Raw genomic sequence first — 26,576 nt, forward strand, 5'->3', positions numbered from 1 at the left:
AAGTCTTGTCTCTGAATGTGAAAACAGTTACACACTCAAGTAATTATCACAGTAGGGACTTTGGATTTTGTTGTGGGAAAAATACAGTAGTTGACCTATAATCTGTGCCATTATAAAACATCTTAACACAGCGATGGCTGGTGCGCTTGACAAGTGACTTGACAGCTGTCTAGGGTTCGAAATAAAACTGTTACTGTGCAGACCATACAGTGGGTATAGAAAGTCACCACCCCCTTTCAAAATGTTCACCTTTTGTTTCCTTACAACCTGAAATGAAAACACATACAATTTGAATTTTTCCGGCTTTATTTACACACAGTATCCCACAATATCAAAGTGAAATTATTATATATTTTTTTTAAATTTAAACAGTAAAATACCCTATTTGGATAAGTGAACACCCCCTCCCCCCCCTTAAATTTGCAATTACAAACTTGCTGAGGTATAACCAACCACCTTCCAGATCACAAAACAAGCTAATTGGGTTCCATCTGTGATCAATTGTAGTGACTTTGACTAGTTCAGAATAAAAGCAGTTGTTGATAGAGGACTCCACTGCTTAGTAGTGCAATTCAAAGCAAAGAATCCACTATGGACGGAAAGGTAGTTTCAAAATATCTATGAGATTAAGTTGTGGAAAGGCACAAGTCAGCGGATAGATATAAAAAGATTTCAAAGGCTTTGTCTCTCCCTCGGAGCACAGTTAAGACCATTATTAAGAAGTGGAAGGCGTATGGCACCACCCAGACCCTGCATAGATCAGGCCGTCCCTCCAAACTGGATGACTGGGCAAGGAGGAGACTGATCAGAGAGGCTGCCAAGAAGCCAATGGCGACTGAAGGAGCATCAGGCCTTTATGACAAAGACTGGTCAATGTGTGCATGTGACGACAATATCACAAGCGCTCCACAAATCTGACCTCTATGGGACAGTGGCAAGAAAAAAATACTCCTCCAAAAAAAGCCACATCAAGTCTCGTTTGAACTCTGTCAAAAAGCACACTGTAGATTCCGAGGCCAAGTGGCAAAAGGTGCTGTGGTCAAATGAGACCAAAAGTGAACTTTTTAGCCTGAACGCAAAACGATATGTATGGCGAAAACCCAATACATCTTTCCACCCAAAGAACACCATTCCTACAGTAAAGCACGGCGGTGGCAGCATCCTGTTGTGGCTGTGTTTCTCTTCAGTAGGGATTGGAGCACTTGTCACGATAGAAGGGAAAATGGACAGTGCAAAATACCTACAGATTCTTGAGAACCTGCAGCCCTCTACCAGAAAGTTGAAAATGGGAAGATGGTTCACGTTTCAACATGACAATGACCCAAAGCGCCAAAGCAACCGTATAGTGGCTGAAGGACAAGAAGGTAAATGTCCTTGAGTGGCCTAGTCAGAGCCCCGATCTAAATCCCATCGAGAATCTGTGGAATGACTTGAAGAGTGCATTCCATGAGCGGTCACCATGCAATTTGACTGAGCTTGAACAATTCTGCAAGGAAGAATGGGCAAATATCGCACAGTCTAGGTGTGCAAAGTTAGTAGAGACGTATTCAAAGAGACTCATGGCTGTAATTCAAGCAAAAGGTGGTTCCACCAAGTATTAAAGAGACTCGGTAGAGATACTCTTAATGATCGGCTATGAAAAGCCAACTGACATTTACTCCTGAGGTGCTGACTTGTTGCACCCTCTACAACCACTGTGATTATTATTATTTGACCATGCTGGTCATTTATGAACATTTGAACATCTTGGCCATGTTCTGTTATAATCTCCACCCGGCACAGCCAGAAGAGGACGGGCCACCCATCATAGCCTGGTTCCTCTCTAGGTTTCTTCCTAGGTTTTGGCCTTTCTAGGGAGTTTTTCCTAGCCACCGTGCTTCTACACCTGCATTACTAGCTGTTTGGGGTTTTAGGCTGGGTTTCTGTACAGCACTTTGAGATATCAGCTGATGTAAGAAGGGCTACATACATAAATTTGATTTGATATTCACTCAGGGAAGGGTTCACTTATCCAAATGGGGTATTTTACTCTTCTAGTTCTGATTAATGAATTAATTAGTTTTTTTTTTCTTCCACCATTTGAATATTGTGGGTTACTGTGCGTAAATAAAGCTGGAAAAAGTCTGATTTTATGTGTTTTCATTTCATGCTGTAAGGCAACAAAAGGTGAACATTTTGAAAGGGGGTCATGACTTTCTATACCCACTGTATATACAGTATTTGGCCTACTGTATAATACACACAATGTGGCTGTGTAGCCTGTGGCTACTAGGATAGAGAGTCACTCAGAAGTAGACAGACCCCTGCTGCACACACCCTTTTGCCCACAGGCAAATAGGCAGCTGATGTGGCGTAAGAGCCATGCAGATAATGGCCCCTCGTTTTGATACTGATGAGGAGGCACAGCGTAAATGGGCTTAATGGCATGTCAAATGAAGGGCAGGCATTAGAGCTTGGGGCACAAACTCTCAATGACCCATTCCCCCAGAACATCCCAGTACAGACGACCACCCATCCCAAAATCCTGTCCCCCACACCCCACCCCCGTCCACTTACACCACCACCATGTCCAGCCATGAACTAACCTGCACCACCGCACATTGACTCGGTACCGGTACCCACTGTATATAGCCTCATTATTTTTATTTTATTGTGAAACTTTTTATATTTTTATATTTGTTTTACTTCAGTTTATTTAGTAAATATTTTCTTTACCCAATTTTCTTAAAACGACATGATTGGTTAAGGGCTTGTTAATAACATTTGATTTGATTTGGAAGAAATAAAGGTCAGTGATTAATGAAGTTGTGCCTGCAGTGAGCTCCTGTTTCGTCATGCTGCTGCTGCTGTTAGACTCAAAATCTCTCCTGGACCATCCAAATCGATAAACAAAAAGACAGTGAGCATTTCCTAGATTGGGTCCTTGCTCGGCTGGCCCCGACATTTTAAAGTCAAAGCAACGTACATTCTTTATCTGCTGCCTATTGTCATCTCTCAAAGACAGGGTTTTTACCAGCCCCTCTGGTCTAATTGTCATTCATTCACACCCCTGTTTCCCTTGACTCTCTGAAGATAATTAGGGCTATGCCAACTGCCTCACTCTTGCAATATTCAAGAAGAGAAACTTATAAAGTTCTTTCTTTACTTCAGACTGTATCACACACGGGGTCCCTGGGGCCTGTGATCGACGTGTAATCTGGCTATTCAAACACAGCTGCATCGATAGGCCCGGCCCAGGCTCCCATGGACACAGGGCTTTCATCCCAGTGCCCCCCACCCCCTGTTACAAAGGCATGCACAGCTGTCACTCTTGTTGCCCAGAGACGGCCACAGCCTCCAAACTAGATTTCCCATTCAATCAGACAACTAACATCATTCTATGCTTCACGTGATTTAATTTCCAGAGTAAATCCAACCGATAGGAGAGGCTCGATTGTGCCTTGAATTCTAGCTACGCCCCAGAAACTATCACAACTCACGTCAATGAAAGTTGAAACAACCCATGCTAATTGTACCAAAGTTTTCGATACAGTTTGTCTGCTGCTGTTGCTGCAAAAAAAAGGCATATAAACAGTAGTCTCATCTAGGAACTTCTTTCATTACCTTTTAACCCTGCTCTCTGTATCCCCCATTCTCAACATTTGATCCCCCCCTCCTACAAGCCTCCCGCACTTACCCAATGTTTTGAATACTGCAAATCAAGAACGAAGATCACAGCAATAAATCTTTTGCAAAGGAAGAGCCCCTGGGGTATTCATGCAGATCCCGCAGCAGCCTCCCCTACTTCCCTTCAATATACATTGCCAAGTTAATTGCTGTATTTTTCTTTCTCTGTCCCTACTAGTGTTAAGAGACATAAATCTGTGTGCACCACGCATTGAACTGAATCTGTCCAAGGAAAAGAGCACAGACGTTATAAATAAATGCATGCCGCAGACTGAACATTACCATTTGCGAGGGTGCCTCCGTATGAACTTTTTGTGTTTAAGGGTTCTGTCTGTGAGAGGGAATTTGACATTTAAGGCTCTCCGGAGGCATTAAAAACCATTGAACTAGTAAGAACCACCATATTTGGGAATGAACTAATTAAGGCTCTTAAATGTCCTCGGCAAAATGGTACCCTGAGACTGTCTTCCCCAATAACAGTAATGAGAAATAACAAACTAGAGAGAGTGTGTGAGATGAAGAAAGGGAGCCAAGGTGAGAGAAAGAGTGAGAGAGGGAGAGCCAGCAGCCTTCAGACCCGTGAGGTGCCTGTCTGCGTCGACACAAAACAGGGGGGAAGGGGTGAGATTTGGAGCTCTCTCCCCTCGAAGAGTAGACATGTTATATTCAGAGCGATGGCGATGTCTGTGTTTTCCGCTTCACTCCTCTTTATTTTTCTCCCTGGTCGTGGCGAAGCCCATTACAGTCCATAAACAATAGAAGCTGTTCCTCTAATGAGGAGGAGAGCCTCCAAAAAGGCCCTGTCCTTGGGAACCTGGCCATGTCTGCCTACTGCATCTTCCCCAGTCTCCTGCAACCAGCGCAGCACAGCTAACAACCAGCCCATTCTCACCAGAGAGAAATTCGGCCTCATTTGCAGCCCTCTCAGCAACTCTCTCTCACTCCCTATTTTTCTCTCTCCATCTCTCCTTTACTGGTAGTCTATTTCCAATGTACACCATCCTTTTTACCTCCTGACACTTTGGGGATGATTCTGGTTCTAATTGCCCGAGGGTAAATCTGACACAATGATTAATGAGGACTCTGCCTTTCCTGGTCCCCATTTCTAGAGAATGAGCAAAGAACCTGGGAATCAACAATCCCAGAGGTTTCTATGGAACATGGTGTCTGGTATGGTATCCAAGTGATGCACTATGCAATTAAAGTGCATTGGTGCTGACAAAACAATTGAGTCAATACTTTGAGTGTGTTTCTTGGCCTTCACAGAGTATGGTATGCTTCCTAAAGCTTTTGTAAAAAGGGGAAGAAATAGTTTCAGTGAATTAGTGGAGAATTTCTCTGATGTGGCATTTCAAGTGGGTCTTTAAATTGGCAATAGGTCAAAAGCTGATAAGTGAGCTATCAATGCCTATTGACAGCCCGATAAAAGAGGAAAAATGGTAGCGGTGATAATATGACGATAAGAGTGCAAGATCATAGGTATTGCATTCCTGTAATAGAACCGGTAATTTGTATGAAAATGTGAGGAAGGTGCATAACGTGACAATGCTTTGAAAGCCAGGTGAAAAGATATGAGAGCGTGTGACAGAGGTTTCAAAGTTGGACATTCTGCTGCAAAGGGAGGGTGACTAACACAAAACAATCCCTGTGGTTCGTCTTTTGACACACACCACATATCGCCCACAACCCACCATCTGTCCTCTTGCAAGATAGATTTACAAATGAGGAGCACCCAGCACCATAAAGAAAAACAATGTCCTCAGGAGCCATTTTAGGGGGTCTCTGCATCCAGATTCATTGGTTTAGCTTTAAACTTTTTGGGAGACCTGACCAAATTCACAAACAAAATGTGTGTTATAGATCTGTCATTCGCATTGAAAGCGAGTCTAAGAAGTGATAGATATGTTTTATGTGCTCTATTTCTATGATTCCCATTCTTGATAAAAGTTTTTGCATCTTTTACTTTTGGTTTTGTACACCCACTTCAAACAGTTGAAAACACAATATTTTTGGTAAGGGAAATTATATTACAAAGAAGTGTAGATGGTACAATGATTCTCTTCACTGTACTTGCTTGTTTTGTCACATAAACAGAAATTAGACTATTAGACATTTTTCAACCAGGAAATGGCGGAGTGATTAGGTCTAAACACTCAAGACGCTTTGCTAATTGATACCTTTTCATGTCCTGTAACGGACACACTTACCATAGTATCTTTCACAAATTATTGCTCTGTTGCTTCCCATCCTCTCTCCACTGTTTACACTACCTCAGGAGAGGTATACTAGATCTGATGTTCAACAGTGTCTAATTAACGTTCAACTGCTGTATCATTCAACAAACACTTATCTTCATGGGAGATCCACTATGCGTCATTGGCCCCAGTTGGACATTCTTAGGGTAGATGAGGGTATGTATGCGTGGATTGAAAACAATCAACACCATGAAGATATCAATAAGAAGAACGACAAATACGAATCATCTGACAAATCATTAGCAGACCACAATGCTGAGCGAGACTCAATATACAGTGCCTTCGGGAAAAGTATTCAGACCCCTTGACTTTTCCACATTTTGTTAGGTTACAGCCTTCTTTTAAAATAGATTTTTAAAACTGTTTCCTCATCAATCTACTCGCAATACCCCATAATGACAAAGCAAAAACAGGTTTCTAGAAATGTTAGCAACATTTTAAAAAGTATTCAGACCCTTTACTCAGTACTTTGTTGAAGCACCTTTGGCAGCAATTATAGCCTTGAGTCTCTCTTGGGTATGAAGCTACAAGCTTGGCACACCTGTATTTGGGGAGTTTCTCCCAGTCTTCTCTGCAGATCCTCTCAAACTCTGTCAGGTTGGATGGGGAACGTTGCTGCACAGCTATTTTCAGGTTCAAGTCCGGGTTCTGGCTGGGCCACTCAGAGACTTGTTCCGTAGCCACTCCTGCGTTGTCTTGGCTGTGGGTTTAGGGTCATTGTCCTGTTGGAAGGTTGAACCGTCCCCCCTGTCTAAGGTCCTGAGCGCTCTGGAGCAGGTTTTCATCAAGGATCTTTCTGCAATGCTCCATTCATCTTTACCTCGATCCTGACTAGTCTCCCAGTTCCTGCTGATGAAAAACATCGACACAGCAAGATGCTACCACCACCATGCTTCACCGTAGGGATGGTGCCAGGTTTCCTCCAGATGTGACGCTTGGCATTTGTTTTTTTATTATACATTTGCAAAAATTTCTAAAAACACGTTTTCGTTTTATCATTATGCAGTATTGTGTTTAGATTGCTGTAAAAAATAAAAAAAATAATCAAGGGGTCAATAAATCATACTTTCCGAAGGCACTGTATACCATATTGGTCATCTTATGGATCACGAGCCAATCTCGTTGATGTGCAGATTCACTACAACATCAATGAGGCAAGAAAGTCAATGAGCCATGCCAAAAACATCTGAAATCTTTGGGCCTGCGCCTATCAACTGAGTAACTGAAGCAGACCTTCTTGGCTTTGGTAAAAGGGTAACCCCCGCCCCCCTTTTGACTTCACAGAGTGCAGCCCAACTAGCTGTACATATTGCGGGGCAGTATCAATCATATTTGACTAGACATCCCCCTTTGTTCCTCCAATGTAAACAGATGTCTTTCCTCGGGGGCTCGACCGAATGATCTCCATTGATATTCTCTCTACAACCAGTCTGTCGCAAGTTATGTAGAGGAATGAGGGCTTTTCTTGAGAAAAAAAAAATCTGACTCAAATCCACTAGTCTATTCCTGTCCATAGATGCCAAGAGACATCAACTTTTTGGTGTCTATGGTGAATTTGGCCAAATCTATTTCTTAGCTTGGTTCGGTCAGTGGACTGCAGCCCTTTTCACAGACAAGGTGGTGCAGACTATTTTTGCTGCTAATCACTCTAATCTGTTACACTCCTTGGGAGCCGGCAGCTCTTGAAGGTATCCTCCACTCTCTGAGGAAGCGGCACATCTGCACCCATCCTCCTGCTCATCTCATCTCCTTCCTAGTCAAGAGAATTGGGTGAGAGATGGAGATGTGGTGGGAAACAAACGGCCTACTCGTTTCCAGCTAGCGGCTAGATTAATGCCCCAAATATACACCGATATGGCAATGCGCATCGAGGTCATCACCTTTTAATCTGCCCAGATCTCGCTCAGCCTCTGTCCCTTGTCAACCGCTAACTAGAGGCTAACTGAAAGCTTGAAGCGCCCTATTGAAGATTAACTTGGTTGGCTGCAATGACTCAATGCTTTTTTGGCAAACACTGGCAAGACAGCCAAATAACATGCTGCCAGCCAAATATTATGTAGAATAAGTAGAGTGAACTGCTTTCTGATGAAGGATGGTTAAGACATGTATAGGCACCAGAAGCAATGAAAGGAGCAGGTACAATCAGTGGTGTGCCATGAGCTTGTGACTCTAAATTGCAGGTCTGCTGAAGAAGTGGGTTGATTGTTTCTGATTCCCTGTGGTGGGGAATTATGAAAAGCCAGAATAACAATATTCTCTGTGCTGCTCAGACCTTCATTCCCATTTGAAGCAAGTGGGAAATGTCAGGTCTCTCTCTCCGCCGGTAAGGCCCCTTGGCATGAAAGAAATTAATACTGACATTAAATTCAAATCTAAACGGGTTCTTGCAGGGCCTTCAGATAACTTGGGTCAGAGTATATTCATAGTGAAGTGATCTCAAACTCTTGGTCAGATGTACTTACAAGCGGAGGAATTTAGGGAGTGCCCTTGTCACTTAAGCACAATTCTTTGTGCATATTGATGCTTGTGTAGACTATTATGCTATGATGTCCTGAAGGGGAAGATCACTCCTGTTTTTCCATTGTTTCTCACCTGTGCTCTTACAATAGCCGATTTATTGGGTTCAATGGGTTTCCATTGGCACTACGGAGAAATAATGGTCTGGGGTTGTTTTTCATGGTTCAGACTAGTCCCCTTAGTTCCAGTGAAGGTAAATCTTAATGCTACAGTATACAATGACATTCTAGACAATTCAGTCCAACTTTGTGGCCGAGCATTGGCACTATGTGTTGGGGCAGGTAGCGTTCTCCTGGCATCCGCCAAACCCAGATGCGTCCGTCGGACTGGCAGATGGTAAAGCGTGATTCATCACTCCAGAGAATGCATTTCCACTGCTCCCGGGTCCAATGGCGGCGAGTTTTACACCACTCCAGCTGACCCTTGGCATTGCGCATGGTTATCTTAGGCTTGTGTGCGGCTGCTCGGCCATGGAAACCCATTTCATGAAGCTGTATGTAGCAACAGTATATTATGTAGCAACAGTATGTTCATTACATTATCTATCTAGGTGCTGAAATCATTAAGGTATAGTATTGACACCATAGGTTTATATCAGTCAGAGTTTGATCATAGAATTCATTATCTTTTCGCACTAGATATAACACTGATTTTGATTAATATGCTAATGCAATAAATCGGCTATTGTAAGAGCACAGGTGAGAAACAATGGAAAAACAGAAATGTTCCAACACCTTCCCGGAAAACCTTTCCAGAAGAGTAGAGGCTGTTATAGCAGCAAAGGGGAGACCAAGTCCATACTAATTCCCATGATTATGGAATGAGATGTTCGACAAGCAGGTGCCCATATACTTTTGGCAATGTAGTGTAATACATCTCTTACAGTACATGTTCAGGAACACTAATACAGTGGTGTAGTTTTCCTGGAGCTAAACATACTATTTCAGAAAATACAATATTTTCAGCCCACTTACTAGACTAATTATGTGTGCAGATGCAGAACCTTGCTGCAATGGCTAACTGATCAGTAAAGAACCACTTGCACAGCAGCCACTGCAGATGAAACGAGACAGCTATCAGTCATCTGAGCAGTTCTATACTTGCTGTGGTGTAATCAGAACATTATACACTGGCTTAAGAGCAGCGAGTTAGAGAAGATAATCAGTCCTTATGTTCCAGCCAAGTGAGTTTGCTGGTTTAGATTTGATGCCTGAGCATCTCGGCTGCACTATTTCTGGTGGCCATTTACAATTTCTGTTCATTATACCATTTATTTTGTTCAGATGTGGGCAATTCCATGGTAAAACTGAGACTAAGATTTTTCACTTTAAAATGTAGGCCCATGTCAAACAAAAACCAATGATTACAAAGTTAAACAAACCATACAACATTTTACAAAAACACATTTACTTGAAGAAAAGTGCAGATGCTAAGTTTGGTAACAGAATGACAGTTTGTGCTCATTCTGTTACCAAACTTCTGTTGTGCGGTGTTCTTCAAACAAATGTATTTTTGTCAAATTTTCTGTGGAAATTGTTAAAAGTGGTCCTTGTGCATAGAGTTGTATGGTTTGTATGGTTTGCAATCATTGTGTTTTTGTTTGACATACATTTTAAAGTGAAAAATATGAGGCTCACTGTCACTCTGTTACCATGGAATTGTCCATGTGTAAATGTGGTCAAGTTAATATTGGGAATATGAAAGAGTAAGCATCTTAATAGGTCTGGATTGGTCATGGTCCAAGATTATATAAAGGGATTTGTGGTTGTACGGAGAAAAACGCCTTAACTACCATTTGAGTGAGGCATATTACAGATGATGGGCTGTAACACAGCGACGGACCACAAACAATTCAGCTGCACACTCACTCGACTGCCCCGCAGCCCCTCCCTGATGACACTCTCCATTGTGCCCTCTCTGTTTCTATTCCTCCGCCCCTTCCCCCCACCTTGCCTCTCTACCTTTGTTTGCCTTTGCCTCTCTTTTTTCTCTCACTGGGTGCATATAGGGGCACCAGGTTTTTCTTTAAGAGGTCTTCTTTGATATTGTTTTTAGTCCACAACCCTAATAAATCACGGGCTCCCCTATTCTTGTGAAATCCTGCGGCTTGACCATAAACAACATAATGAGAAGCCCTTCTTCGTGGTCTTTCGATGGGGTCAAATGGGGAAAGTCTCACACTGTTTCAAAGGTTTCCTCATATAGTATGATGGAATGTGATCTCAGATTGGTTGGTTAGTAACATGTTGTTTTATTTATTATTTTACTTTGTATAATTTATCTGCAAGTTGTCTGCAAAGGCACACGCTGTAGAAAAATTGGTCACAAGATCTTAGAATGTAAAAAATAGGACTCTTCCCAGACTTTGGTTGAAAGGTGTGTGGTTCAAGGACAATTCATTGGGACAGGAGGGACATTACCAATCTCTCTCAGGAAATCAAACACATCAGTCCACTAACCACCTGCTACCCCCGAACACAACACCACCATTCGTCTTAGCCAATCAGAGTTGATTAAGGCGTCCACATTTCCGTATTGACAGCAGCAGCGCCTCAGCAACCCATCACCACCACCACTGTAAATCTATTGTTTGGCCTCTACAAACATGGTCTTGGCTTGCACAGAACATTGATACAGAGATGCATGGATTGAACATCACAGCAATGCCAGCAAATGTGTCTAATTGTAGATAATGCTTTTAAAAATGTATTTCACAGCCTGCTAAAGGGGCATAAACAGTATGGGGATAACTAGGCATGGATTTAGTAACCTTGCCAAATCTTCTGCTAATGTCCCACGCTGCTGCAAAAGTAAATAAAAGGGAGGCTATGGCAGCATTATCTCTTCCAACTTAAATTCATTTAGATGGTTTACATTTTTGTAGTGAATATATCCAGGTGAAAGAGAGATATTACCAGGCTATCCAAATCGTTGCATGTAGACACAAACTCAATATCCATTTCATTAAGCTTTAACAGATAATATTTACCTCATCAAATGAAAGACCTCATTAATATTTCTCTGTTCTAGTTGCCTCAATAATTACTTTTGGGTTAGCTGTTTACTTCTTATTCAACTTCTCAGCTCAACCCAGCAAAACATGCCAGTTGAATACAGAGGAGCCTTTGGCAACATTTTATGTAGCCTACTATATGCAGTGCTTGACTTGAGCAGGAGCTCAATTGTTGCTGAGTACCGGCACCTAAAATGTTCTACTGCTTGAGCTCCTGTTCCTCTTATAGAATATCAGCGCAAAAGTATTGTGGAGCTCCTTCACCTAAACATAAACAGTACCGGCACCCTAAATGAGTACCGGAACCTATTTCAGTCCAAGTCAAGCACTGACTATAGGTGCAGAAAATAATGTGCTTAAAAAATACACAAAATGTACATAGCAGAACATAGCAGAATGTCCTCTAGAAAATGTTTTTAAAAACTCAATTGGAAAACTATTGGGAATAGTTTTTCCATGGCAAAAATGAAAACACAAAGCAGACCCAACTATTTGGTCCTTTAACTTCTTAGATATAGGGGGAAGCATTTTCACTTTTGGATGAATTGCATGCCCATAGTGAACTGCCTCCTACTCTGTCCCAGATGCTAATATATGCATATTATTATTAAAATTGGATAGACAACACTCGGAAGTTTCTAAAACTGTTTGAATGATGTCTGTGAGTATAACAAAAACCTGAGAAAGAATCCAAACAGGAAGTGAGAATTCTGAGGCTGGTCGATGTTAAACTCATCGCCTATTCAATTCCCTGTAATATATGGATCTGTTTGCACTTCCTACGCCTTCCACTAGATGTCAACAGTCGGTAGAACGTTGAATGAAGTTTATACTGTGTTGTGGGGACGGATGGGAGGGGAATGAGTCAGTGGTCTGGCACATTGCCAGTTCCTGGTCACGCACTTTCCTCATGATATCGCCTTGCGTTCCATAACTTCTACAGACATGAAGGGATGCTCCGGTTGGAACGTTATTGGATATAAATGATAACAACATCCTGAAGATTGATTCTCTACTTACTTTGACCAGTTTATTCGACTTGTAATATAACTTTTTGAAGTTTTCGTCCGACGTTTGCCTGCATCTGCGCGAGCGTTTGGACACGTGTACTACACATGCTAGCAAAAGTAGCTACTTGGACATAAGTAATGGACATTATCGAACAAAATAACAATTTATTGTGGAACTAGGATTCCTTGGAGTGCATTCTGATGAAGATGATCAAAGGAAAGGGAATATTTATGATGTAATTTCGTATTTCTGTTGACTCCAACATGGAGGAGAAATGTTGTTAAATCTGAGCGCCGTCTCAGATTATTGCATGGTGTGCTTTTTACGTAAAGTTTTTTTGAAATCTGACACAGCGGTTGCATTAAGAACCCGTGTATCTTTAATTCTATGTAAAAAATATATCTTTCATCAAAGTTTATGATGAGTATTTCTGTTATTTGACGTGGCTCTCTGCAATTTCTCAGGATATTTTGGAGGCATTTCTGAACATGGCGCCAATGTAAACCGAGATTTGTGGATATAAATATGCACATTATCGAACAAAACATAAATATATTGTGTAACATGATGTCCTATGAGTGTCATCTGATGAAGATCATCAAAGGTTAGTGATTAATTTTATCTCTATTTCTGCTTTTTGTGACTACTGTCTTCTGCTGGGAAAATGGCTGTGTTTTTCTGTGGCTATGTACTGAGCTAACAGTCTCTGACCTCCTCCCTATAGGCTGTCTCATCGTTGTCGGCGATTAGGCCTACCACAATTGTGTCGTCAGCAAACTTAATGATGGTGTTGGAGTCGTACTTGGCCACGCATTCGTGGGTGAACACAACTACGTGGCCAGATGTGTTGTTGCCTACCCTTACCACCTGGGGAGCGGCCCGTCGGGAAGTCCAGGATCCAGTTACAGAAGGAGGTGTTTAGTCCCAGGGTCCATAGCTTAGTGATGAGCTTTGAGGGCACTATGGTGTTGAACGCTGAGCTGTAGTCAATGAATAGCATTCTCACATAGGTGTTCCTTTTGTTCAGGTGGGAAAGGGCAATGTTTAGTGCGATTGAGATTGCGTGGATCTGTTCGGGCAGTATGTGATTTTGAGTGGGTCTAGGGTTCCCGGGATGATGTAGTTGATGTGAGCCATGGCCAGCCTTTCAAAGCACTTCATGGCTACCGACGTGAGTGCTATGGGGCAGTAGTCATTTAGGCAGGTTAACTTAGCTTTCTTGGGCACAGGGACTATGGTGGTGTGCTTGAAACATGTAGGCATTACAGACTCGGTCAGGGAGAGATTGAAAATATCAGTGAAGACACTTGCCAGTTGGTCCGCGCATTCTCTGAGCACACGTCTTGGTAATCCGTCTGGCCCTGCGGACCTTGTGAATGTTGACCTGTTTAAAAGGTCTTAATCACATCAACTACGGAAAGCGTGATCACACAGTCATCCGGAACCGCTGGTACTCTCATGCATGCTTCAGTGTTGCTTGCTTCGAAGTGAGCATAAAAGGCATTTACCCCGCCTGGTAGGCTTGCATCACTGGGAAGCTCGCAGCTGGGTTTCCCTTTTGTAGTCTGCAATAGTTTGCAAGCCCTGCCACACTGAGCTGGTATACTCCTCAATGTCATTGGATGACCCCGGAAGATATTTCCGTCTGTTCTAGCAAAACAGTCCTGTAGTATAGTATCCGTGTCATCTGACCACTTCCGTATTGAGCGAGTCACTGGTACTTCCTGCTTCAAGATTTGCTAGTAAGCAGGAATCAGGAGGATAGAATTATGGTCAGATTTTCCAAATTGGGTGCAAAGGAGAGCTTTGTACGCATCTCTGTGTGTGATCTAGATGTTTTTAAATCCTCTGGTTGCACATGTGACATGCAGGTAGAAATGAGGCAAAACGGATTTAAGTTTGCCTGCATTAAAATCCCCCGCACTAAGAACGGCGCTTCTATATGAAATTTTGTTTTGTTTTCTTATTGCCTTAAACAGCTCACTGAGTGGTTTCTTAGTGACAGCATTGGTTTGTGATGGTAAATAAACATCTAGGAAAAATATAGATAAAAAATCTCTTGGTAGATAGTGTGGTCTATAGCTTATCATGAGGTACTCTAACTCAGGCGAGCAATACCTCGTGAATGGTGGGACTTCGGGCCAATGCACTGCATGGAAACCTAGGCTCCCCTCTCGGGTGTGCTCTCTCTCTTCCTCCTCTCTCTCTTCCTTCTCCTCTCCCTCTTCCCTCTGCTTCCTCCTCTCCCTCCACTCTCCTCTCACTGCTCTTCACTCTCCTCTTCCTCTTTCCCTCCATTCTCCTCTCGCTCCAACAGTATTATCATGATGCTATACAACACTTTCAATCAATCAATCAACATTATTTTATGAAGTCCTTAGTGGCTGGATTTTTTCTCAGTTGATGGTGTGCATATGTACAGTATGTCAGACTTATGAATAATCAGACAGTATAGAGTACACAAAAAGATGTTCATTATTATGTTAGATGTGTCAGATTATAACCATAAAAGCTATATAGGGTATTCACACTTCAAGACCCGTGGTCAGATTAGTTTTCATATCTAGTAAGAAGTCAAGTTTGTGGCACACCGGTTTACAGATTCAACACATCAACTATTATTTATTTAGGATGCTGAAAGTAAAAGATTTCCTAAGATGACACGATGTGCAATTAAGAATAATTCTTCACCTATTTCGATGGGCATAGTTAGCTGGTTGTCTTTGTAGGGAGAGAGTGAGACGATCAAGTGACAGCGTTGCGAGCGAAGCACAATGTTGCCTCCAACTCTCGTTTTCTTGCCTGACAGACCTACAGACTTCGCCAATGTTAGCTGATTAGTTACGAAGCTGGGACAGTTTCCAAATTAATAGCATCGGTAGAAACAGGACAAAACAAGCAACTTATTAGCAGGCTATGTAAACAAATATCACTGCAATTCAATATCATCTGAGAACCACTGTGTGGGCATCTACCCTAACACAACAGCTAAGCGGTCAAATAATAGGAAAACAAGGCAATGTATAGCCTATGATGGGTATAAGTATAGATGCAGTCAGACTGTCAGTGGGTACGCCTAGACATCAGAAGAATTGGAGAAGAGGACCCATTCCCGGGCAGCACGCCACCCGTGGCAAGTATTTGTAATGAGTGCGCTGAGAGTTGGGAAGCAAGTACAGGGAGTGAGTGTTTTATTAAATAAACAAAACAAACACGAAAGACAAACAACGCACTAACATGAAACAGAGTCAATAACACCTGAGGAAAGAACCAAGGAGAGTGACAGATATAGGGAAGACAATCAAGGAGGTGATGGAGTCCAGGTGAGTGTCATGAGGCGCTGGTGCGCTTGACGACGGTGACAGGTGTACGGGATAATCAGCAGCCTGATGACCTCGAGGCCGGAGAGGGAGTACACGTGACAGTACCCCCTTCCTCGACGTGCGGCCCCAGCCGGAGAACGCCAACAAAGGGGACGAACCCGGGAATCAGGAGTGGACCGCTCACCCCTGCTAAAGCGCGGGAACCTGTCGCGCCGGCTGAGGAGCGGGAACCTGTCGAGCTGGCTGAGGCAGGGGAGCTTGGCGATCTGGCTGAGGCATGAGAGCCTTAAGCGGCTCCCGGACCCGACGTCATTTACACTGACACAAAAACAAAAAAAACACTCCCTGATGCTTCCCTTAGGTGAGGTGTTATTCTGTAAAGAGTGCGTTGAGAGTCGGGAAGCAAGTACAAGGAGTGAGTGTTTTAATAATCACGAAAGACAAACAACGCACCGGCATGAAACAGAGTCAATAACACCTGAGGAAAGAACCAAGGAGAGTGACAGATATAGGGAAGATAATCAAGGAGGTGATGGAGTCCAGGTGAGTGTCATGAGGCGCTGGTGCGCTTGACGATGGTGACAGGTGTGCGGGATAATCAGCAACCTGATGACATAGAAGCCAGAGAGGGAGTATACTGTACGTGACAATATTGAAACCCCGGACTCATCGCTCTCTCTCCCTCTTTTTTTTTCATTCACACAGGCGGTCCGAGGAGAGACCCACCCGTTACCTGAGAGGCCTTTCAGTTGTATTTGCTTGCTGTTTGGGGTTTTAGGCTGGGTTTCTGTACAGCACTTTGAGATATAAGCTGATGTAAGAAGGGCTATATAAATACATTTGATTTGATTTGATATTTCTCCCCTCACTGTTCTCCCCAACCTTTACTAAAGAACAACTTTTGTTTGACCACCGCAAAACGGTCAACCGCTGTCTTTTTTCATTTTGAGTTTCACCTCTGACTCACCTGGGCTGCCACAGTGCAAGGACATGTCCGAGTCCATATCACCAACCAATGTGGCTGCTCCGCTGCTGTCATTGAGTAATGAAGTAATTTATTATTTTACAAGTCAAATTACATTATACCCTCTTTCCGGTTTCTGGTTCATGACAACAGGTTTTTCGCAAGTTCATTTTGCGATATTGACACAGATATTATAGTTTGAAAAACAAGGCCGTTCGTAGCCGCTATAGTAATTTAAAGAAAGGCCGTTGAAGGCAACTTTGGATTCTAAAAGGTTAAAAAGCTGCTGTATGTAAAATATTGTGTGCTCTAACTTGGGAAATAAATAAATGTGACTCTGGATGACAACATAATGATGTTTGTTTCTGACATTAAGGATGGTTTCCTAAAGAAGTTAAATCCCCTTCGTGTTTTGTTTCCTTTCCCCATTATCGCGATACTGGTATCGTCCCGGCCCTAGTAAACGCTTGTTGATAGTAATAAGTAATCTATCATAGATCATATAGCAATCAGTTCTTTTCTGATGACCTAAGAATAGTCCTGCATCAACATTGACATTGCCTGTGCTTAAGGTGTGGCGATAGCAGCACCATTCTACTAAGGAGTAAACAATTCTAGAGACTAGCACACATCCTGTCATGTTCTTCTCCCCCAGTGAAGGCCATGTTTTCTTTGCTTCAGACAAAGATGCTGCAGCATCATCCATAGGACCTATAAAACCAACCTAGCCAATCAGCAGGCGTGCATCTAACCCACAGGATGAGCTAAGTGCCATTGTTAGGTGCCAATACATCAGAGTGATGAGTCATTCACTGATCTTGGGGTACAGCACATGCCCCCAGTCCTCCTTGTGTCCCTCCCTAACAGCCGTGTGTGTGTGTGTGTGTGTGTGTGCGTGCGCACGTCCTGGGTCCCATACAGGGTCGCCTTTTATAGGTCCTCTCGACTTTCGAAGGCCTTTCCACTTCAATTAAGAAAAAAAAATCCTTTCAGAGACGGGGGGTGGGGGTGGAGGTTGGCAAGGGGAGGGAGAGGTTGCTTTTCAGCATGACAAACCCGAACCCATTTCTCTTTCTTTTTTCTCCTCCAATACTCTATAGGATGCCTTCAGAGCTTACACAATGCAAATCAGTATGAGTCCCTTTTCATGGATTGATTAATATGCAAAGACGACCCATCTTTATCAAACAGTCAGCAATGGAAAAATACAACACAAGCTGCCAGTGTAGTCATTTAGAATTTTTCATCCATTTGCTCTTTGGGTTCATTCAAGTAGTGAAATATGAAACCATTTCATTTTGATGATAACGTTGCAGTTTCTGACAATTATTCCAACTCACTAATCGTATTATGAGACAGTAAAACCATGGTATTGAGAATCTTTGGCACATACTGGTTATTTAGCCCCCAATATCTGTCTCACAGTCAAACTACTCCAATGCACGCCTACATCTACGCTAGAGCCACAGAAATATCATTGACTTGAACACATTAGTGTAGTCTTTACACTCTTGGGAAAAATTAGGTGCTATCTAGAACCTTACCTTTTTGGTTCCAGGTAGAACCCTTTCGGTTACAGGTTTCATATTGTCATACCATCCTTCTCTCATACCGGGATTTACGGTATTACTGGCATACGGCATAGCACACAAGGGGCCGCTAAAAACGCAAGAAAAGCCCATTGGGCCTCTATTACCAGAATGCTAACTAAATTATTACAAACGAATAGCGAAATCACAGACGCTGTTAGCTAAATTCTAATGAGCAAAAACAAAAAAACTGCAAAAACAGGCAAATCCAGCTCATAAAGTAATATAAGCATAGCTAGTAGCTACCGAATGTCATTTCCGGTGAGTGTGGATGAGAGAAACTGTGCAAATAAACAAAGTTGTTATGAATGCTTTTCCGAAGGAAGAACAGCATGTATAGATGGAGCAGATGGGTTAAGAAGGGAGGAGGAAAAAAACACTAGTAGGAAGCACAGCGAAAAAATGGCAGCTGTACAGATAACTCATCCAAAGCTCTTAAAACCATTATAAGATATCTGATGGCAAAATGTTTGTAGTGAATTGCATACAAGTGTAACTTCATCACATGATGTGCACCACACAACAGAGACTCGCAGAGAGATATAGAATGCTATGGACTCACCAAGCTCGCTTTTTCCCATTTACAAACAAACACGTGACTGTCTCATCTGTTCTGGGGAACTACGATAAGCTTAATAATTGACAATGTGACAGATGAAATGAAGAACACAATATGCTTCATATCCCAAGGAATTGCACAAGTTGACAGCAGGTAATAACTTAAGTAGCTACACTCTTAGAAAAAAGGGTTCTTCGGATGTCCCCATAAGATGACCCTTTTGGTTCCAGGTAGAACTCTTTTGGGTTCCTTGTAGAACCCTCTGTAGAAAGGGTTCTACATTGAACCCAAAAGGGTCCTACCTGGAACCAAAAAGGGTTCTTCAACGGATTATCCTATGAGAATAGCCGAAGAACCGTCTAAGGTTCTACATAGCACCTTTTTTTCCCCCCTAAGAGTGTACAAATACTCAAATGTATTGAAACACTTCAAATAAATAGTTTTGATGGTATTGAAAAACTATGCATTGGCTTTTTCCAAATACCCCAGTATACAGTATATACAGTATACCCCCCCCAAGCCTAGGTAGAACCGGAAAGGGTTCTACGTTGAACCCAAAAGGGTTCTACCTGGAACTTAAAAGGGTTCTATGTGTAACCAAATAGGGTGCTCCTATGGGGCTGCACAATAACCAATTTGGAACCCTATTTTTCCTAGAGTGTTGGGGTGGCAGGTAGCCTTGTGGTTAGAGCATTGGACTTGTATCCGAAAGGTTGCAAGATCAAATCCCCGAGCTGACAAGGTAAAAATCTGTCGTTCTGCCCCTGAGCAAGGCAGTTCCTGGGCCATCATTGAAAATAAGAATTTGTTCTCAACTGACTTGCATAGTTAAAAAAATAATAAAACCTCTGCAATCTCATCAGGCTTCAGCAAATGGAAGAAGTGGCGCTGCAATAAATTACTCATCGATGAGATTCTGTTTCGTGGTTAATCATATGACTTTTTAGCCTGCCAGTTGAGCAAATAATTTAAGTCTTTTCACTTTCAGTCTATTTTTGCACTTGCTGTCTTACTCTAATTAAATATAGTGGAATTTATACTTTTTGACTGGATTGGTTCAAAGGGGATCTCTTTATGTTTATGTTCCATGAACACTCATCCTTGGGATGACATCAATTCTTCCAAATGTGGCTTATCTATGAACACATTTCGCCTCACTAAATTGAATTGCCATCCATCTCCACTTTCAGTCTTTTGAACAATCCTAGACACACAGTGGTTCTCCTACGTTGTGGTGAACACAATCAGCCTTGACCGCAAAATCTGCTAAGGGACAGCTGCCAGATGGAATGATAAACTTTAAAAGAGGTTGCTATTAACACCTCATTGGGCCCACACCGGGAGATCAAGGGCGGACGTGCCATTATGTACGGGAGGAATAACCTATACTTCATACGCACAGATGTAGCCAATCATTACAAATAACAGTAGTGTTACATTGAAGACTATCAATGTTATGCCAAATTTGAAGTATAATTTACCTCCAATCTGGGTGGGATAAGGTCATCCTCCAGGTGGATACACACAGTTAGGTTATACCATAAATTGGAGGTGGTAACAATAGCAATCCGGAACAAGGGCCATAATATTTACAATGCTACATTATTGCAGAGTTATGGCAACAGAGAAGTCTGAAACCGTGTATATCCCTTTAAACGCTATGCCTCTCACCCAACTAGAATGGGATGGGGTTTGAAGTATCCAGCTGGATGTTTTATTCATATCCCATTCCAAGCAACAGACCGAAAGACTTATAATTTTCCCTTGTTAGGCTGCTTTTTACTGTTTCCTCCTCTCAAAAATAGGCAATCCTATTTTCATAGTGGCTTTGAACTTGCCACAGAAGTTGAAGTCCCAGATGTTAACCATTGTGGAATTGTTTATTTTCTCCCCAACTGTTGACTAATCTTAAACTTCGCCCTCTTCTTGAGGTGAACTCTACGCCGGACACACATAAACAACACGCTTTTTGGAAAGTCTTTGCACTCCCTTTTATTTATTTGCTTGACTTTAAAGAACTCCCTGAAGCGTGTTCTCTCCTGGATGTACTTCTTTGATGTTGATGGGGACCTGAACCTGACAAAAAGCACCAGGGCCAGGGGCTTCCCAGAGAATGTCAGCAATGTGATGGGAAGGTGTGGCCGGGGCCATCTTTTGGCTGGCAGTGACACATGCACTTAATGGTAAGGAGCGCTGTAGGAGCAGCTGCATGCTAACATTTACATGTCAACACATGACAACCGCACAGGGAGAGTTTCTGCACCATTACCCCTTGCCACAAATCTCATCGCCCAAATGTAATATATATATTCAAACCGTGAAAGGAGTCAACTATACAAGCTCCTTAAAACAGCTCTGATGGACAAAAGTGATGTATAAAAAAGAGGAGGGAAGAAAGAATGGAGGTGGTTCTCAATGTGCTTCTTACATATGTAGGATCTTATTTGGAGCCAGTTTGCAGGAAATAAGAATTATTATGTGGATTTTAATTAATGGACATTTTTGTTGGGGTTGATACATTTTTCATTAGGGCAAATCTAGTCTGAAATGTCAATGTGGAAATAACAAACTTTAGAAGCCTTTTTAAAACTCAAATACACTACACGTTTGCATTTCCTGAAGTGCCAGGAAAATTCTCAGCAACAAAATAGTGATCAAATGAAGATCCAACATCTGTACTTGAGTAAGTCAGAGAATGGAATGTAACCAGCAGCAGCTCCCAGTCTGTCTGGTTGGAACCCCCATGTGCTCTCTGGCTTCACACCGATGGTAACAGATGTGATGATGCACCTCCATTCCACAGAACCAGTTACTGTTCATACACCCCCAACCAGCCAAAGCCTTTGTCTCGCTGCCTTTTTGTCAAGACAGTACTATAAGCCACTTTTCATATTCAATTAGTTTCTCTCTCACACAATTGTATTGAATTTCATCCAGCAAAGAATCTAGCGGTGATTGGGCAATTTCTTGGACAGTGGCCATGGTTCCTTCTAAGTTTATTAGCCCTTGGCATCGAAATGTAATTGTCAGCATTTAATTACATTGTTTCTGCACAATTTTTTTATTTTGCTTTCTAACATCACAGTACTGTCATTACTCACTTAATACCTCCCAGGCCAATCAAATAATGTGGTCAATTTCTTATTTTAACTCCCTTGCAATGGGTTAGAACTTAGTTATTCACAATCGTTCAATTATCTCTGTCTAGTCTATTGCACTTTCCCTCCTCAAAAAAGAACTGAAGCAGTCTCTGGGTATTTATAGTGAACACTGAAGTAGGCTACTGATTTTGAGGTGCTCTTAATATTCCCCCTACTGTTGCTTAGTCCTCATGACAACTTTCTTCCCCACATTGCCAATGGAGCTTCCCTTTTAAACCTCCCTGCAGATCAATGCCACGCCCCTAGTTCAACCAAAGACAAAGGAGTGTTTTGTGTTTGTTTAGCAATACATTTAGTTTACATATAGACATCTTTATGCAAAAACACACATGCATTCTAGAAGAAGAAAAATATGAGTTTGTTTGTGGTGTGTATCTGCGTGTGCATGTGTGTGTGTCAGGGGGGGGGGGGGGGGTTAATATACAGACTGATCCAATATAACGGGTCCCCGCCTGAGTCCGCGCTCTCTGGTTGGATAACATTGTTTACCATGGGATTCATAATGACTACTGATCCATTTCTTTAGATATTTGTATAGATAATAGTAGCATTTTACCAATTACTTTTTCTGTCTATGGAGGTCTGTTTTCTGTTATCTCTCCAAAAATCTGTAGTCCTATTCAGTTCGGGGAAGAAAAAAATCTTTGTCGCATATATAAGCCTGTCTAGAAGGGCTAGGTCTGTATGTATTCATGTGAAATGTATTGATATAGCTAACTATGCTCCTATGTGGCTCACGTTACAAGCACGCACAGTCTGCACTGAGTAGGCTCCACGCATCAAATACAATGTAGCCTATTGGAAGGCTTCAACTTTGCAATTGAAAATCAGTCTAGAGCTTTCACATTTACGCATGAATTGATAAAGAACTGTGAAACAAGTTTAATTAAAACATTAGGCTTTCGCGTTTAACCTAGACTACTATTACGCTACTTAATCCACCAAGAAGTGTCGTAGTTACCGCGTTCCAAAAAATATTTGCAGGTGCTAGGTTTGAGGACCGAAACAAATCCTCCCCATCGGCAACCAACGCTGAGAGCACAATATGCGCGCCACCTCCAAATATATATATATATATAAAGCATAAAAAGCTACCAAACTCCTTTTATTAGCCTACTGTAAAAAGGGTAAGCCTATTGGTTCCATGAATTAAACGTGACGGACAATAATTCAAACACATTAACTGTTGGGTGATTTTGCTGACACAAAGGACCAGCAAGGCAATACTTGTTTCACTGACTCTCCTCCCAAGACCGAACGCATCCATCTCCTCCTTGGCGCTATACCCACTCCTACGCAACAACAAAGCTCAAGGTTAGGAAAAACAGTTTGTCCAACTGCTCAAATCATGTATTTTCAAACCATGAGGCAATGCAACGACTCAATTAACGGACAAGTGATATCTTATTACGCAAAGAATTAGTAGCCTAAACAGTAAACTACAGACAGAGCCTACTTGTGATTTAGTCTATACGATTATGAAATAAGGTTCAAATACCGTTCATTTCCCTTCATGTTACCACAGCCATTACTAAGAGAAGAGCCATACTTTCCCGTTCGTCTCTTATCTATGAGAAACTCAGGTTTCCATTGCTGTTTATATTCCGAGGCGACAGCTCTAATATGATAGATCTAACTGTCCATTCGTTGAGATACATATGAGACGCAGTTAGCACGGATGGGATACATACGGACACTGCTATACTGTGAACAAAACAAAGCACTTTCAGAATTTAAAGAATTTGCATTGTAACATGTATCAGTTGGCGATATCCAATAATTTCTCCCCCCAAAAAAACATTTAAAAAAACAATCTTACCTGCATAGCCAAAGAGCAATGCCCAGATGAGATACCTTGTTTGAAGCATTGCAATATCTCACGAAGATATTCTCCTTGAAGAATAGATGGACAGACTGACTAAACGATTTCAGTGTTCTGAAGAAATGTATGTTTTCCAACTACTGTATTCTGATAGCAATATTCGAATTGGTCCTTGCAGCTACCCGAATACGCACGAGAGCAGCTCGCAGAATGAGTGACTAGCAGCCGTAGCACACACACAACACGAATTAATCCGCCTGGGCAAAATGTTCGTGCTCACACACTCAAGGGGGATAATGGATGCAGGCACAAACTAGTGCGCTCAGCTAGTCGCTCTCCACTGGGAGTAATTCGGATTAGGAATCTCACGAAACCTCTATTGATCCGTACAACATAGAAGTGCATTTTGAGAAGATATTTAATCAACATTATTTTGCCCAGTTATTTTCAACCATTCAAAATACCTGCACCAGATGAGATGTCCAATGTGCAATTGTGCGTAATTGCGCATAGTCGACCTATTATTTATGGGCCTGTGACTCGCCAAATGACCAATTCTCCTTTCTCATAATGCATGCATGTATTCCTAAACAGCTTGTTGGTTGGTTCCCACGTTTTGTATTTAGCATACACCTAGTTAAAACACTGTATTACCTGCTTTAGACCATAAATGGTATGAATCGTGAAACCTGCAGTCCGTATTAAATAGTTTGTGTTCAGTCTCACCATCTGGTCATGACAACGACACTCGGCCGGCGCCCTGATTTAATAAGATGCTTCCCGAGAAATAGGGCGTCCTCTTCACTGTGTCACCAACGTCCCCTCTTAACTATATTTTTAGTTTCGTATTCCCGTATAAGCAGTAATGGACAAAACAGACTCATCATCCCTCAAGTGGTGCGTCTCTCTTTATGCTGAGTCTACAAACCACATTTAATTTAATGTTTCAAAGGTGACTAGAGCAAATAAATCATTATAGCAGGTGCAACAACATGATGGTGTCCATAGAAAACCGAGAATTGCATTTCTATGGCCATTTGATAAATAGGCTACTAAGCATTTTACACTGGCTACATTTAACAGCATTTTACGCCATTTTTACAGCTATCTGTCATGAGCAGACATTCTCATATTCACACCAGTGATATGAATTTGATCAATGGAACTTATTGCTATCATTACTAACAGATTAAAAAAGGGGGATGGGCCTACAGTAATTACGCGTAGAGCACAGTCAGTGGCAACCTGTCACTCAGTTGATCCCTACCTGTTTAGCTAAAAATAATAATAATAATACAAAAATATTTACACTACCATCAAACGTTTGGACACACCTACTAATTAGGGTTTTCCTTTATTTTTTACTATTTTCTACATTGTAAAATAATAGTGAAGACATCAAAACATGGAATCATGTAATAACCAAAAAAAGTGTTAAACAAATCAAAATACATTTTAGATTCTTGATAGTAGCCACCCTTTGCCTTGATGACAGCTTTGCACACTCTTGGCATTCTCTCAACCAGCTTCATATAGTCACCTGAAATGCATTTCAATTAACAGGTGTGCCTTGTTAAAAGTTAATTTGTGGAATTCCTTTCCTTCTTAATGCGTTTGAGCCAATCAGTTGTGGTGTGACAAGGTAGTACTGAATATAGCCCTATTTGGTAAAAGACCAAGTCCATATTATGGCAAGAACAACTCAAATAAGCAAAGAGAAATGACAGTATGTTATGCTCGTTAATATAAGGAGAAGGAGAAGGAGACCAGCATGGTAAGCGTACACCTTTATTTATTTTAGATGAACACCCCAAAAACAACAAAAGATAAACGAACGTAACGTTCTGCAGGCTACTCAGTCAACTAACAAAAACAAGATCCCACAAACTCAGGTGGAAAACAGACTGCCTAAGTATGATCCCCAATCAGAGACAATGATAGACAGCTGCCTCTGATTGGGAACCATACCCGGCCAACAATAAAATAGACTAACTAGAATGCCTACCCAAATCACACCCTGACCTAACCAAATAGAGAAATAAAAAGGCTCTCTAAGGTCAGGGCGTGACAGTACCCCCCCCCCCCCCAAAGGTGCGGACTCCGGCAGCAAAACCTGACTCTATAGGGGAGGGTCCGTGTGGGCATCTATCCTCAGTGGCGGCTCCGGTTCGGGACATAGCCCCCGCTCCGCACGCTGATCCCTCTGCTTCCGTGGAACTGGACCGTGGATCGTCGCCGGAAACTCCAGACTGTGAATTGTTGCCAGAGGAACCGGACCGTGGATGATCGCCAGAGGCTCTGGACTGCAGACCATCGCTGGAGACTCTGAAATGCAGACCGTCTCAGGAGGTTCCAGATTGCGGACCGTCTCAGGAGGTTCCGGACTGCGGACTGTCTCAGGAGGCTTCGTGCCATGGATCATCACTGCAGGCTTCGTGCCATGGATCATCACTGGAGGCTTCGGGCCATGGATCATCACTGGAGGCTCCGGGCCATGGATCATCACTGGAGGCTCCGGGCTATGGATCATCACTGCAGGCTTCGTGCCATGGATCATCACTGGAGGCTCCGTGCCATGGATCATCACTGGAGGCTCCGGGCCATGGATCATCACTGGAGGCTTCGGGCCATGGATCATCACTGGAGGCTCCGGGCCATGGATCATCACTGGAGGCTCCGGGCTATGGATCATCACT

The 26,576-nt window shown here is 42.3% G+C and overlaps 1 protein-coding gene across 14 annotated transcripts in view; it reads right to left on the reverse strand.

The window, feature by feature from the left end:
- LOC129819051 (neural cell adhesion molecule 1-like) overlaps positions 1–24,132 on the reverse strand; it is a 295,364-nt gene extending 271,232 nt beyond the window's left edge. For 6 of the 14 annotated variants that reach the window (XM_055875599.1, XM_055875578.1, XM_055875608.1 and 3 more), the window contains exon 1: positions 23,878–24,132. In XM_055875599.1, the coding sequence (XP_055731574.1) occupies positions 23,878–23,926 (49 nt within the window). In that variant the 5' untranslated portion in view covers positions 23,927–24,132. The remainder of the gene's footprint in view (positions 1–23,877) is intronic. The other 8 variants (XM_055875630.1, XM_055875673.1, XM_055875640.1 and 5 more) reach the window with 6 other exon arrangements.
- Positions 24,133–26,576: the final 2,444 nt, after the last annotated feature.

Source organism: Salvelinus fontinalis, chromosome 2 (assembly GCF_029448725.1).
Source record: "Salvelinus fontinalis isolate EN_2023a chromosome 2, ASM2944872v1, whole genome shotgun sequence".
Taxonomy (NCBI): domain Eukaryota; kingdom Metazoa; phylum Chordata; class Actinopteri; order Salmoniformes; family Salmonidae; genus Salvelinus; species Salvelinus fontinalis.